This window comes from Podarcis liolepis (genome assembly GCF_965112155.1).
Source record: "Podarcis liolepis genome assembly, chromosome: 15".
Lineage (NCBI taxonomy): Eukaryota > Metazoa > Chordata > Lepidosauria > Squamata > Lacertidae > Podarcis > Podarcis liolepis.
In genome coordinates this window covers 35,669,091-35,682,403 of record NC_139566.1, presented here as the reverse complement: position 1 = coordinate 35,682,403, position 13,313 = coordinate 35,669,091, and the positions used below count along the sequence as shown (strand labels likewise).

General features: G+C 45.9%; 1 protein-coding gene across 8 annotated transcripts in view; it reads left to right on the top strand.

The window, feature by feature from the left end:
- The first annotated feature begins 3,501 nt into the window (after positions 1 to 3,501).
- The window catches only part of GOLGA3 (golgin A3), a 60,956-nt gene continuing 51,144 nt past the window's right edge, over positions 3,502 to 13,313 (top strand). For 4 of the 8 annotated variants that reach the window (XR_014519419.1, XR_014519420.1, XM_083476356.1 and 1 more), the window contains exons 1-3: positions 3,517 to 3,878; positions 10,092 to 10,442; positions 11,515 to 11,787. Coding sequence is in view for 4 of the 8 variants with exons in the window: in XM_083476356.1 (XP_083332482.1) it covers positions 10,322 to 10,442; positions 11,515 to 11,787 (394 nt within the window). In the remaining 4 variants the exon portion in view is untranslated. Of the gene's footprint in view, positions 3,879 to 10,091; positions 10,443 to 11,514; positions 11,788 to 13,313 lie in introns of all 8 variants that reach the window. The other 4 variants (XR_014519417.1, XM_083476357.1, XR_014519418.1 and 1 more) reach the window with 2 other exon arrangements.

The window sequence follows — 13,313 nt, the reverse complement described above, 5'->3', positions numbered from 1 at the left end:
TGTTGAGACATTAGGAAGCAAAGGGGAAAGAGGTGGAGGGGGGGAAAGATGGGTGGGGGTGAGGTCGGGTGGCGATTTTTCTATTTTGCTTCCTATATGTAGGGTTTGGTGTCAGGGTTGTTTGCGCAGGTTCTTTGCTGTTCGCTTGTGTTCCTTTGGTGGTGAGAGAGGTTGGGGTTGGCCTAGGGTGTGGTTATTCATTTGTAGTTGGCTGTGGTGGTCTTTGTTTTCATGTGTGAGTGGGGTGGGTGGGTGGGTGTTTTGGATCAGCAACAAATCTACTTATTCCAATACCTCCCTTAAAGCAGTAGTGGATCACCACCAAGAAGGCGCCACCACTGAGAAGGGCTCTGCCTGGTTCCCTGTAACTTGGCTGCTCCCAGAGCTGGGGGGGAGAATCATAATTTTTTCCTTGATTTCCCCCTCTGAAAACTAGGTTCACCCTATGGTCAGGTGCGCCCTATAGAGCGAAAAATACGGTAGTTATCATAACAAAAGAGTGGCCAGGATGCCATTTTTAATCCAATCAGCTAACCTGCCAGACAGGAAGAAACAACACACCCAGATTTCTGCTCCTTCTCTGATGTATTAAGGGGGTGGTCTGGGCTACACTCCTTCTGTGATGTATTCTGTGATGTATTTATGATGCTTCTGGGGGTGGTCTTGTTCTCCAGGGCGGGCAATTTCAAATGTCTATATAAGGGCTTGTGCGCCTGTGCTAAGAGGTCTCCTCCCCGCCCCCCTGTGTGTGAGGGGAGCACCCTGTTGCAGCAGCTTTAATAAAGATCAGGCTTACTAGCTGCCTTGCTTCTCAATGTTCTCTGGTTGGCATCTGTTATTTTCTCCTACCGATAGAGAACCTAAAAAGAGGATTCTGTATGGGCTCTTGGGTACCCCATAAGGGGAAAAGAGCAGGTTTTTCCTTATAAGAAATAATAAACATGCTCATATCAAAACAAGATTCTGAAAATAAGACAATATTGCTTCTGATGGTAAAAGGTAAATATAAAGGACCTTAGACGGTTAAGTCCAGTCGAATTCAACTATGGGGTGCAGCGCTCATCTTTGCTTTCAGGCAGAGGGAGCTGGCATTTGTTGACAATACAGTGGTACCTCGGGTTAAGAACTTAATTTGTTCCAGAGGTTTGTTCTTAACCTGAGGTACCACTTTAGTTAATGGGGCCTTCCGCTGCTGCTGTCACACCGCCGCCGCGCAATTTCTGCTCTCATCATGAAGCAAAGTTCTTAACCCAAGGTACTATTTCTGGGTTAGCGGAGTCTGTAACCTGGAGCGTCTGTACCTGAGGTACCACTGTATTGCCTTTGATGGACAGCAGCTACTCAAAATGGGTCAGGCACCACAACACATTTGCTAGAGTGGTTTTCAAAGAAAACCAATGTTCAGCACTTTGGGGTCCACCTTTCCTTTCTTTTTCTTTTTCTGTTCCATGTTGACCAGCCAACATAAAGGAAAGTAGGAACATGTGAATCTAGTAAGTCTACAGGAGTTGTAAACTTTGAATTGAAGCAAAATGATTGTATTTGCTTTTGTTATGCCCAAACTTGTGAGTTGTTTTAGGCTTCCATTTGGGGTTAGTTTTGTTTTTGCCTCTGAAATGCGTCTCTGGCTTGAAGCAGTCTTCTAACTTGAAGAAAGGTCCTCTGGAAAACAGGAGTGGGGTTTGTAGCCTCCCCCTGCTCCTGGACACCACACTTCAAATATTTCCATTCCTACAGCAGGAAATATAAAATCAAAACTACTTTTAAATCGTGAGTCATAGGAAAAGAGGAAGCTGCCTTATACTCAAGTCAGATTACTGGTTCATCTACCTCAGTGTTACATAAACTGACTGGAAGCAGCTCTCCAGGATTTCAGAAACATAAAAATACAAAATGAGAACACAAAATACAATGATACCTCGGGTTAAGAACTTAAATTCATTCTGGAGATGTTCTTAACCTGAAACTGTTCTTAATCTGAGGTACCACTTTAGCTAATGGGGCCTGTAACCTGAAGTGTCTGTAACCTGAAGCATCTGTAACCTGAAGCATCTGTAACCCGAGGTACCACTGTACATAATTAAACAAGAACAAAACCAGTAATGCCCCCCACTCCAATTGGGATCTTCTACATACTGTGGTAGCCTGGGGGACCCCCTAAACTCTAGAAATTAATAAATGATAGGATTTTGATTATATGAGGTGTGAAGGGAGAAATATAAACTGCAGAGGAATTCCTGGGCAAAACAACCTGGCTAAGCTAGGGCCATTAAGGAACAATACAGGGCCATTGAGAGACATTAGCAATTCTCCTCTGCCCTGAGGAGTGAACAGGGACTGGGTTTGGAAGGTTGCCAGGGTAACTGGGTGTGAGGTGTCAGAAAAATAAAGTTTTGAGCAGGGGTTGCTAGGAGTAAGGTCTGGGATCCATCTTTAGGCAGGTTAGCTGAAGGCTGGCTGGGAGAGATGCCTTGGACTCTGGGGCTGCAATTCTGCGGTGTACAAGCCCCTCTTGAAATGACCATGCTGTAAGATCTGGACTCCCTCCATGCAGACTGAAGGTGTAAATAAGCGAATAAAACGTATTTCTTAAAGCTACAACAGTCTCTGCTGTGTCTCAATTCTCCAAGGACCACAGAGCCTGGATGAGTGCCGCAAACCCACAGACTCTTGCCACTGCTCGGCAGAGAGAGGGAGGCACCCAACTTCTGTAACAATACAAAGCAGATGTGCTTTCTGTTATGTAGTGTAGTTTCACCCTGGGCCAACAGGGGGATACTGTATATAGTTTTCACTCAGGTCTGTAGATAGTTTTCACTCAGGTCCGCGCCAGTTATTTTAGGCAGGAACTCTGGGCTGTTGTGGTTACAATGTTGACAGCCGGCTGCCTATAAATACAGGCCGGCTGAGCTGTTCGCAGTCAGTTCTATTCCAGCTTACCATAATAAAGAGCTACTTGAAGAAATCGCTGTGCCGGCTGCTATGTCAACCCACGACTTAACTCTTTCAGTGAGCTACATGCTTCACTCCTTTTTCTTTGGGGGTGTCCTTCGCAGTTAAGCATTGATCTGAAGCAAACACATATGCAGAAATTTCTTAATCCCATTGCACATCTGCATACTCCTCACTCCACAAAGAATAATGGGAACTGTAGTTTACCCCTCATATTTAAAAAGAACAACACAAAGCAATGCATGGCCACTGAATAGGGGAATCCAGGCGCTCCAGCACATTTAAGCAGATGCACAGAAAACCGAATTGCTGCCCTTCCAACCGCACCTTCTGAAATTCCCTTTTGTACGCCACTGCTGCCCTGTCCTCTTATGCATCTGGCTCCCTAAACACTGAATCGCTCCTATTCCGCGATTCCCCCACCCGTGCCAAAAAACAAAACAAAACAAAAGTTTTAGACCAGTTATTTGGCACCAGGCGGGGTGGCAGAAAGTCAAACGTCACAAAACCACCCAGAGCAACTTCCCTCCCGGCAGGTCCGACCACATAAACCGTCCGCCGCTGTGCGCGTAGCGGTGGTGGGGAAACACCGATTCCCTTTCCTAGTTCCGCCCTCGGGACGGCCCCACCCTTGTTTTGACTCCTAACCTTCCCCTCCTTCCCACCCCCACCCCCGTCTTTTCCTCCGAGCTTTGGCGCACTGTGACGGGGGCGGGATCCGGGAGGTGCTTTTTTTGCCGGCGGAAGGGGAGATAATCACACACCTAGCCCCGCGCCGACGGTTCTCGGCCCAACAACCCGGGCGGTTGTTTCCGGGGGGACGGGAAAAAACGTCGCGCCGCTTTGGCTGGGCTGGAGATGCTGTAGCAGCGCCACGTCTCGGGCAGGAGGGAGGGAGAGAAAACATGGGAGTCCAGCTCGGGCAGGTCAGTGGGGAGGGAATGGGGCCTGGCTCGGGGTGGGTGGGGGGAGGGGGGATTGGCTTGACTCCCGCCCTTCCACAGCAGCTGGGTGTCTTGGGGTTGGTGGGTGCTGCCAGGGGGGAGGGCAGTGGTGGCTGGAGGTGGCAGGCAGATGTTTGTTTTGAGGAGGAGGAGGGTGGAGGAGATCAGCTGAGCTGGAGAGGGAGGGGAGCCTCTGTGTCTTTCTCTGTGTGTATGTGTGTGAGAGAGGGAACATATTAGTGCATATAATGTATTTTGGGAAATATCTGGTACTGTGTTTAGAATTCCAGGGCAGACCAATCCTATTTTTGTGTGTGTTTCTATATTAAGGAGAGGATGCAATAGTGGATGTTGTGCATTTTAAGGAAACATTCGAATGCTCAGTGGCATAAATATGTTTAAAGATCTAAGATATTGATTCCCAAGCCTATGCATGCCTAGTCAGAAATAAGCCCTACTTAATTCAGTGAGACTTAACCCTCAGGAAGGTAGGCATAGGATTGCAGCCTAAGAACTATGTATCCTGGAATAATAATAATAATAATAATGTGCTTTGAAGTTCTTCTTAGATCTCTGCACAAAAACAATCTAATGTAGTGTGTGTTCTGTGTGTAAGAGAGAGAGGCATCCAGCTGGCTAAAAGGAAGAGGATGGAGACTTGAGCAATGGAGATGTATTTATGCCCTTATATGTGATTTTTCCTGCCTTCTGAATAGGAGTTCAGGGCACTGTACATGGCCCCTCCCTTTTTTATATATGCACTGCAACCCTGAGAGGTTGAAACAGAGTGACTGGCCCAAGGCTGCTCCATGAGAAGATTTTGGCCGAGTTCTGCGCCTGGCTGGAACGAATTAATAACTTTTAGGATGGAAAGGAACTTGGTGTTTGGAAGTCTGAGTGTATCGGAGTTGAATGTATGTTGTTGGTTTTTCATTGCATTTCTGCCTCAAGTTTCTTCATTCATGAACCCTGAGGCAATGTTCATCAGGGTTCTTGGGCAATCCAGGAAAAATGATCTTTTTCCAACAGATCCAAACTTGTTGAGGTTCAGACCATACCCTTAGGTCTGAGTGAATTATTGGGAGTCAGCAGCTGAGTAAAATGCTAAATTTAGATCACCCTAGAGCACCAGAAAACATTTTGATGCAAGTTACTCTATGAAAATTACCCTAAATTCCTGAAAACCTACTTTACTGGTTTAATGATACAAAGCCTGTGTTTTTCTGTTTTGTTCAGTACCCTCACCTCAATTGTATGTGTGTATATCTTAGTAGGCAACAGTAACTGCTTTAGTCCCAAAGACTTAAAATATTTGTAAATGGCAGTGATCTTTTAATTCTTGGTGAAAAGTATGAGTATGCAAGGCTTTTGATCACACAAACCATATCTAAACAACAAAGCAACATAATAGTGTTTTATTATTTTCAACAGGGATTGCTATTTTCGGTGCATTATCTATCTTCTCATTCAATTTGATCTCTCTAAAACAGAGTTGGAGAACATGTGGTCTGCCAACTGTTGTTCCCATTGGCCTCAGCCAGCATGGCCAGTGTTCAGGGATGCTGGGAATTGTAGTCCAACAACAGCGGGAGGGCCACAGGTTCTTTGGTATCCCAGAGGTTCCTTAGAGGACTAGTTGATGAGGAAAGGCTCCCTTTAAAGTAGGATGCTTAAACTCTGCTGGTCTAAAGGTTGCATTTGATTTCCGTGGTTCTTCTTTCCTCTCCAATGCAACTTTTGCTATCATGTCTCTCTTTTCAATCTGACCATCCTTGCACGGCAGTGAACCCTCCTCACAGCCCACTCTTGTCCTAATTCATTCGTCTGCAATATGATATGAGTGTTGGTTGCTCTGCCAGATGTACAAGACTTCAATAAACAAGTGCTTAGTCCTGTAAGTGAAACTGTCTGGGCACGGAAAGATAAAATAGTCTAGCTGTCAGTGGGAATGGTGAAAATAAAAGGCAACTGGTGGTACAAATTGCAAATGAAAATAGTTTATGCCTATTGCAAGGGGCAGCCTCATCATTGCTCCAATCCAGCTAGTGCCGTCAGTGTACAGATATGTTTCATGCACAGTAACCTCATAATTTTTGTGTGCGTGGGTTACTTGGGACTTGCACCTGTCTGGTGCTTTGTTTCTTGCATCTTCATTTCACCATCTACACTCCAGATACAGCTCTGTGCTGCCGTTTCCAATCTGGTTGTTTAGTGCAGTCCTATAATAGGGATGCGGGTGGTGCTGTGGGTTAAACCACAGAGCCTAGGGCTTGCCGATCAGAAGGTTGGCGGTTCGAATCCCCGTGACGGGGTGAGCTCCCGTTGCTCGGTCCCTGCTCCTGCCAACCTAGCAGTTCGAAAGCACGTCCAAGTGCAAGTAGATAAATAGGTACCACTCCGGCGGGAAGGTAAACGGCGTTTCCGTGCGCTGCTCTGGTTCACCATGTGGTCATGCTGGCCACATGATCCGGAAGCTGTCTGCGGACAAACACCGGCTCCCTCAGGCCCATAGAGTGAGATGAGCGCCACAACCCCAGAGTCGGTCACGACTGGACCTAATGGTCAGGGGTATCTTTACCTTTACCTTATAATAGCTGCACATTTGACACTCTGGTTATGCTTTAAAGAGCTACTGGAGGCACCTTACGTTGGCTGCTTTTGTACCCTGTTTGTTCATTCTTGATATGCGTTTAGTTTTAGGTGCTTCATATATGTTACCATGTAAACCTCACAATAACCTTGTAAGGCAAGTAATTATTATTTCCTTATTGCATCTAAGGAACGGAGAGCAGGGAAGCTGAGTTTGTGAGGAAGTGGGTCATATCAAGCCACCTGGTCACTTAGAATGATTTTGCTTATTTCTCTAGCTGTTTCTTTACATAGTGTAATGCTAGTATGCTCTGAATACTACACGTGGGCTAAGCAAACCTTGCTTTCTAGGGAGTGCCCTTTTATGAGAAGCTTATTTGTTTAAGTATTGGGAGTGTTGTGCTACTACGCAAGCTGAGCGGTTATTAACACCTGCAAAAATCAGAGCTGGTTCTGTTTCCTCCTGGGCAACTGTAGCTCAGTGGTAGAGCCTACCTGTTTAGCATGCAGAACACCCCAAGTTTGATCCCTGCCATCTCTACTTTAAAAGGTAAGGTGGCATATAATAGGCAAGATTTCACCCGGAAGCGCCACTACCAATCAAGGTAGACCAGTGTTTCCCAAACCTTTTCCACCGTGGACCTCTTGAAGGTTGCTAATTGTCTTGGCAGACCCTTAAAATGTTTCTTCTGCCTGCTTCAGCAATTGTAATGTGCTGTGCCAGAAGCTGTACATTTCATAGAATCATAGAATCATAGAGTTGGAAGAGACCACAAGGGCCATCGAGTCCAACCCCCTGCCAAGCAGGAAACACCATCAGAGCACTCCTGACATTTGGTTGTCAAGCCTCTGCTTAAAGACCTCCAAAGTAGGAGACTCCACCACACTCCTTGGCAGCAAATTCCACTGTCGAACAGCTCTTACTGTCAGGAAGTTCTTCCTAATGTTTAGGTGGAATCTTCTTTCTTGTAGTTTGGATCCATTGCTCCGTGTACGCTTGTCTGGAGCAGCAGAAAACAACCTTTCTCCCTCCTCTATGTGACATCCTTTTATATATTTGAACATGGCTATCATATCACCCCTTAACCTCCTCTTCTCCAGGCTAAACATGCCCAGCTCCCTTAGCCGTTCCTCATAAGGCATCGTTTCCAGGCCTTTGACCATTTTGGTTGCCCTCCTCTGGACACGTTCCAGTTTGTCAGTGTCCTTCTTGAATTGTGGTGCCCAGAACTGGACACAGTACTCCAGGTGAGGTCTGACCAGAGCAGAATACAGTGGCACTATTACTTCCCTTGATCTAGATGCTATGCTCCTATTGATGAGGCCCAGAATTGCATTGGCTTTTTTAGCTGCCGCGTCACACTGTTGGCTCATGTCAAGTTTGTGGTCAACCAAGACTCCTAGATCCTTTTCACATGTACTGCTCCCAAGCCAGGTGTCACCCATCTTGTATTTGTAAATTGCATTTTTATTGCTTCTTTCATTTTCTGTATTGTATTATTTTATATTGCATTTCGAATGCTGTATAGTACAATATAAAATACAATACAATAATAAACCATAAAACATAATAGAAGAAAAAGAGAGAGCAATAAGAATACAATTTAAAATCTGATATTTAATGCACTGTGCTCACCTTCCGCAATTGCTGCTCCCACTGTTCTTCACAGACCCAGAACTGTCTGAATGAAGCTTGCCATGGACCACCGTTTGAGATCCCCTGATTGAGTTCTGTGGTACCAGTTTCAGTTGATGGTGCCTAAGACACAACACTTGTAGCTATTTGCTGTATCGTGTGTCCTCCCAGTTCTTCCCCACCATTCAGGTTAGGCAGGTGGGTCAAGCGAGTGGTGGATGCATTATTACTCCAGCCACCCTTAAAGAGGAGGTTGTGCGACAACATCTAAAGAAGCCAGCGGTCTATGATAATGATCACCCAGTCATTAATACCATTCTTGGGCTGGGATAGTCTAAGCTGTTGTGACTCACGCTTAGGAACCTTGAGGGTAACCTCACAACTGGATTCCTGTGATGTGCTCTGTGAAGAGCTACCCTTGAGATTGGCTCAGAAGCTGCAGCTAGGTTGCTCAGTGGGGCATCTGCTGCACAACCCCTGTACTGCCAATTAGCCACCGAGTCAAGTTCAAGGAGGGTGTTTTGTTATTGTTGATTCTGGCTGCTGCAGTTGCTGCAACTATGTTCTATGATTATCTGGGTTGTTTGCTTATTTTAATGATTTTTGTTTGGATGGTGCAGCACTTTGAGATTTTGGAATTGGAAAATTTGTATGTGTATGTATGATAGAGATATAGGATCCCTGCCTATGATGGACCTGCCATGCAGAATTCAGAAGAGAGGGCAGATTTCCCCATTAATTGTATTACTTTTTTACTCTTTCTCTATAGGAGTGAATTAACACCCACAAGTTGATGGCCACCAACTTGGATGGCTTTAAAAGAGTAGACAAATCAATGGAGGTTAAGCCCAAGCTCTGCTTCTTCGGTCGGCATCTTCAGGATGCCTCTGAATACCAGTTAATGGGATCACCACTGGGGAGAGGTGCTGCTGAGCTTTCTTTCTGCTAGTGGGCTTCCTGTAGGCGTCTTGGTGGCCACCTACATATCTTGTGGCAGTGGATCCCATGTAAGGCATTTCCTGCCCCTTCATCTGCATGTAGATCTGCCAAGGGTTCTGTGTCTGGGACATGCTAGAGCGCAAGAAGAATGTTTATGTCTAGGTTTTCGATGGACACAAGTGCGATCTCGAACAGAATGCCGCAGTGTGGAGTTGCAGCTAGCCAGCCATAATCTTTCCTCGGTTTAAGAAAGCCCTGTTTATGTACTATTCGGTTTACGAACTCCGCAAAACCGGAAGTAGTGTCCCGGTTTGCGAACTTTACCTTGGTCTAAGAACAGAAGCCAAACGGTAGAAGGGCACCAGCAGCGGGAGGCCTCATTGGGGAAAGCGCCTCGGCTTAAGAATGGTTTCGGTTTAAGAACGGACTTCCGGAACAGATTAAGTTTGTAAACCGAGGTACCACTGTACTCCATTCCATTCTCCTTCCCTTTCTCCATTTTCTGTTCTCCCTCCCAACACAAACACCAACCCCTCCCCAACATGTTATGGGGCTGCTGAGTATGTGCATTCCCTCACTAGACTGTTTTGGGGTTCCCTCTTCCCCATGGTCCCCCCTCCCCCCAAAAATTCTTCCTACTTCCAGAAACCTTTGGGTTCTGTCAAGCCAGCTATTATTTCCCTCTTGTGTATGGATGGTGCCATTTTCCCTATATAGAGAGTCCAAATAAAGAGAATCAGTTAGCTATTGGTTTAAATACTGCATGTGATTGTTCCCCTGTAACAGAATGGGTTGGGTTTTTGTGTGTGTGTTTTTTTACAAAAAATAAAGTGCCCTTTTGTCTCTAGAGCAGGCTTCCTCAACCTCGGCCCTCCAGATATTTTGAGACTACAATTCCCATCGTCCCTGATCACTGGTCCTGCTAGCTAGGGATCATGGGAGTTGTAGGCCAAAAACATCTGGAGGGTCGAGACTGAGGAAGCCTGCTTTAGAGAGTGACGCAACTTAGTAATTGCTTTCACCCCCTTCAGGCTACAGTAATGATCTCGTGGAAATCCTGAGCTGCCTGCTGACCGGACTTGGACTGAGTTGAGTTGCCTGCTGTAAAACTACAGATGAGAAGCTTGGTATTGTGTCCTCTTGCGCAGCCTCCTTGCTGGCAGTTCTTCTGATGGATAGAACCAGGACTCGGCAGTTCTCTTGAAAAGCGAGTTTTGTTCAGCTGGGGAAATATTTCCCCCGCATCTTAATAGCATCTGCCATGGACTCTTCGGTGATCCTGCTGGAGAAGCAAGCCAGCAACGGGGGCCCCTACAGCTCTGAGCAGCCTGTGGAGATGGAGGCCAAATTGGAGCGGCCAGCAGAAGGAGATGGCCTTCATGGTAAGCTGTTTCTGCAGATCAGATTTGTGTTGCTGCGAGGAATGTGTTTCTGAAGGTAGCGCAGTCAGGCTAAGGACATAAGGCGGGCAGTGGACAACCTGAGGAAGTGCCATCCCACTTTGGGCCTGCCAAGAGACACAGGTGATGTCCACTGTTTCCAGGATCTCTCCTCGTTTTGAGATTTTAGTGCAGTGGTTCCTAAAGGGCATGGTGTGCCACACTGGTGTGACAGGAGAGGATGACAAGGGTGGCAAGAAGATTAAAGGACCATCAAAAAAACATTCAAATGTTTCAGTGTAGTATAGTATCTGTTTTTTATATTCAAAACAAGAGCAAGAGCATCAAGTGATAAATTTGGTGCAGTGCGAGCAAATTTTCATTCCGAAAGGGTGACACAGAGAAAAAAGTTTGAGAACCACTGCTGTGGTTGGTGAGCTGAGAGTTGGTTTAGACCCTGGGTGAGAATCCAGAGGCTGAGGGTAGTGGTGTGTCAGAAGGAAACTGAATATATATTTAATTTTTAATGTACATTCTTTGTAGCTGCGTATTTTTGTAATATTTTGTTTAAGTTGCCCGTTGTTGCTTTAGTTTTTTGTACATCGCTGAGACATATTTTTAATATATTAAGTGGTGTAGAAATTAAATAACCCAATCGAATCAAATCAGGTGAGCCCTGCTGGATAGGACCAGATGGCCATCTGCGTTAGGCCCCTGTGCCTGAATTCCCCCATCCTTGTCCTAGCAGGTCTGGTTGAAGGGTCAGGAGCAGGCAATTTGACAGAGCTCTGCTTAAGGACCCAGAGAGCTGCAGCCAGTCAGGGTAGATAATGCCCAGATTTCGTATAATGCAGCTTCCTGTGTTCCCAGTGCTTTTATTCTGAACAGCCAAAGGTCCCGGGCTAGTCAAACCAGGTGGGCCTTTGCCAAGGTGTTTCTTATAGCAGGGATGCTTTAAAGACCTAGGATATCCTCTCTTTATAGGAAGGGGAACCAGACTGGAGACCCATCTTTCCACCCCTAAGTTTGTAAGGGATGTGAACCTAGTGCAACCCAATATTCTGCTCTTTTCCAGTGACTAGTGTAAATGACAGCAAAGCACCAGCTGAAGGGGAATGCCTGATTCCAAACAGCAGTGAGGTGCCATGTGCGAATGGACCAGCATCTCGCTACCCTGTCTCTTCTGACCCCAACGGCAGCCCACGTGGGGAAGTACCAGCTCCAGGTGTGCCCGGTTTCCATGACAACCTAAAGTCGTCTCAGGGAGCTAGTGCTGAGGGCATAGTGCTTAGGAAGGAAGCGTTGCAGTCCCTCAAACTAAGCCTTCCCATGCAAGAAACCAAATTGTGTAAGCATCTGTTTATGGCAGAGCCCCCTGTTTTTTTCTCTTGCTCCAAGAAAAAAAAAAAGCTCCCTCCCCCACTTTCCATTACTCTCCTGGCCTCTGCAGACTCTGTCTCCAAATATCACTTCAAAAAAGCTTGATCTGATACTGTAATTTTGCTCTGTGGCAATTGGTGCTTGTGACTCTGTGTTTAACACACTTACTTTACTTAACATTGTTGGGCTGAATAAATGTTGCCATTAAAACACTGTTAAAAACAAAGGACCTTTATTGCTTTCCTTTTTTTTCTTTTTGCATTCCAGTTAGACAAGTGCAAATTCAGAATAATTATATTGTATAAAGCCAGGCTTGTATTTTAACAGCTTGCCATAGGTGACCAGGAATTCCATGCAGGTGAATAAAAGTGCTGGCAGTGGAGAGATGAATTGCCTACTTGGTAGAAAGCTATATTTTTTCTACTGGAATCTTCTCCTTGGCCAGCATGAGAATACAGACTACGTATATTAGTATGTTGTTATGTTTTTTGCAGACTCATAACTGTTTGTTGCACTTACTTACAAGCCTGTAACCCTGAACAACATCACCTGTTTAGATAAAAGCCCAAAACACTTGAGGTTTAGCTAGTTATTTATCTGTGGGCATTTATATCTCACCTCTTAAAATGGTCCATAATATTAAAAGTTAATGTAATGAAACAAATTGGGACGCGGGTGGCGCTGTGGGTTAAACCACAGAGCCTAGGGCTTGCCGATCAGAAGGTCGGCGGTTCGAATCCCTGCGACGGGGTGAGCTCCCGTTGCTCGGTCCCTGCTCCTGCCAACCTAGCAGTTTGAAAGCACGTCAAAGTGCAAGTAGATAAATAGGTACCGCTCTGGCGGGAAGGTGAACGGCGTTTCTGTGCGCTGCTCTGGTTCGCCAGAAGCGGCTTAGCCATGCTGGCCACATGACCTGGAAGCTATACGCTGGCTCCCTTGGCCAATAAGCGAGATGAGCGCCGCAACCCCAGAGTCGGTCACGACTGGACCTAATGGTCAGGGGTCCCTTTACCTTTACCTTTACCTTTAATGAAACAAATATGAAACAAGCAGCATTAAAAAAACAAACAAACAATTGGCAGAGAAGAAAAGCACATAATTAAAATACTTGGGGGTGAAACTTTTGCTAAGGTCAGACAAACCTTCTTGTGGAGAGCTTTCTACAAGTGGGATGTCACCACTGAGAGTGACTGTAATAATCCGTTTTCAAATCTAAACACGAGACCACAGTTCAGTCAACTTGTCCTGTGGCTGCCCACCCCTTCCCTCAACCCAATAAAAACATGGCAATTAGGATTCCGCAACAGGCAGTATTCTTAATCTGGAGGGAGCTGTGAACAAGTTGCTTGAAGAGCTGTGGATCCTAAACTGTGCACTCTTAATATCAGTGCTTACACAAGGCGTTGGGGTTTGGGGCACGTTTTTCAGCTGCACGCTCACCTGGCTAAAACCGCATGCTTTGCTTATCTGCATGAATATTGTAGTAAGTCTTGA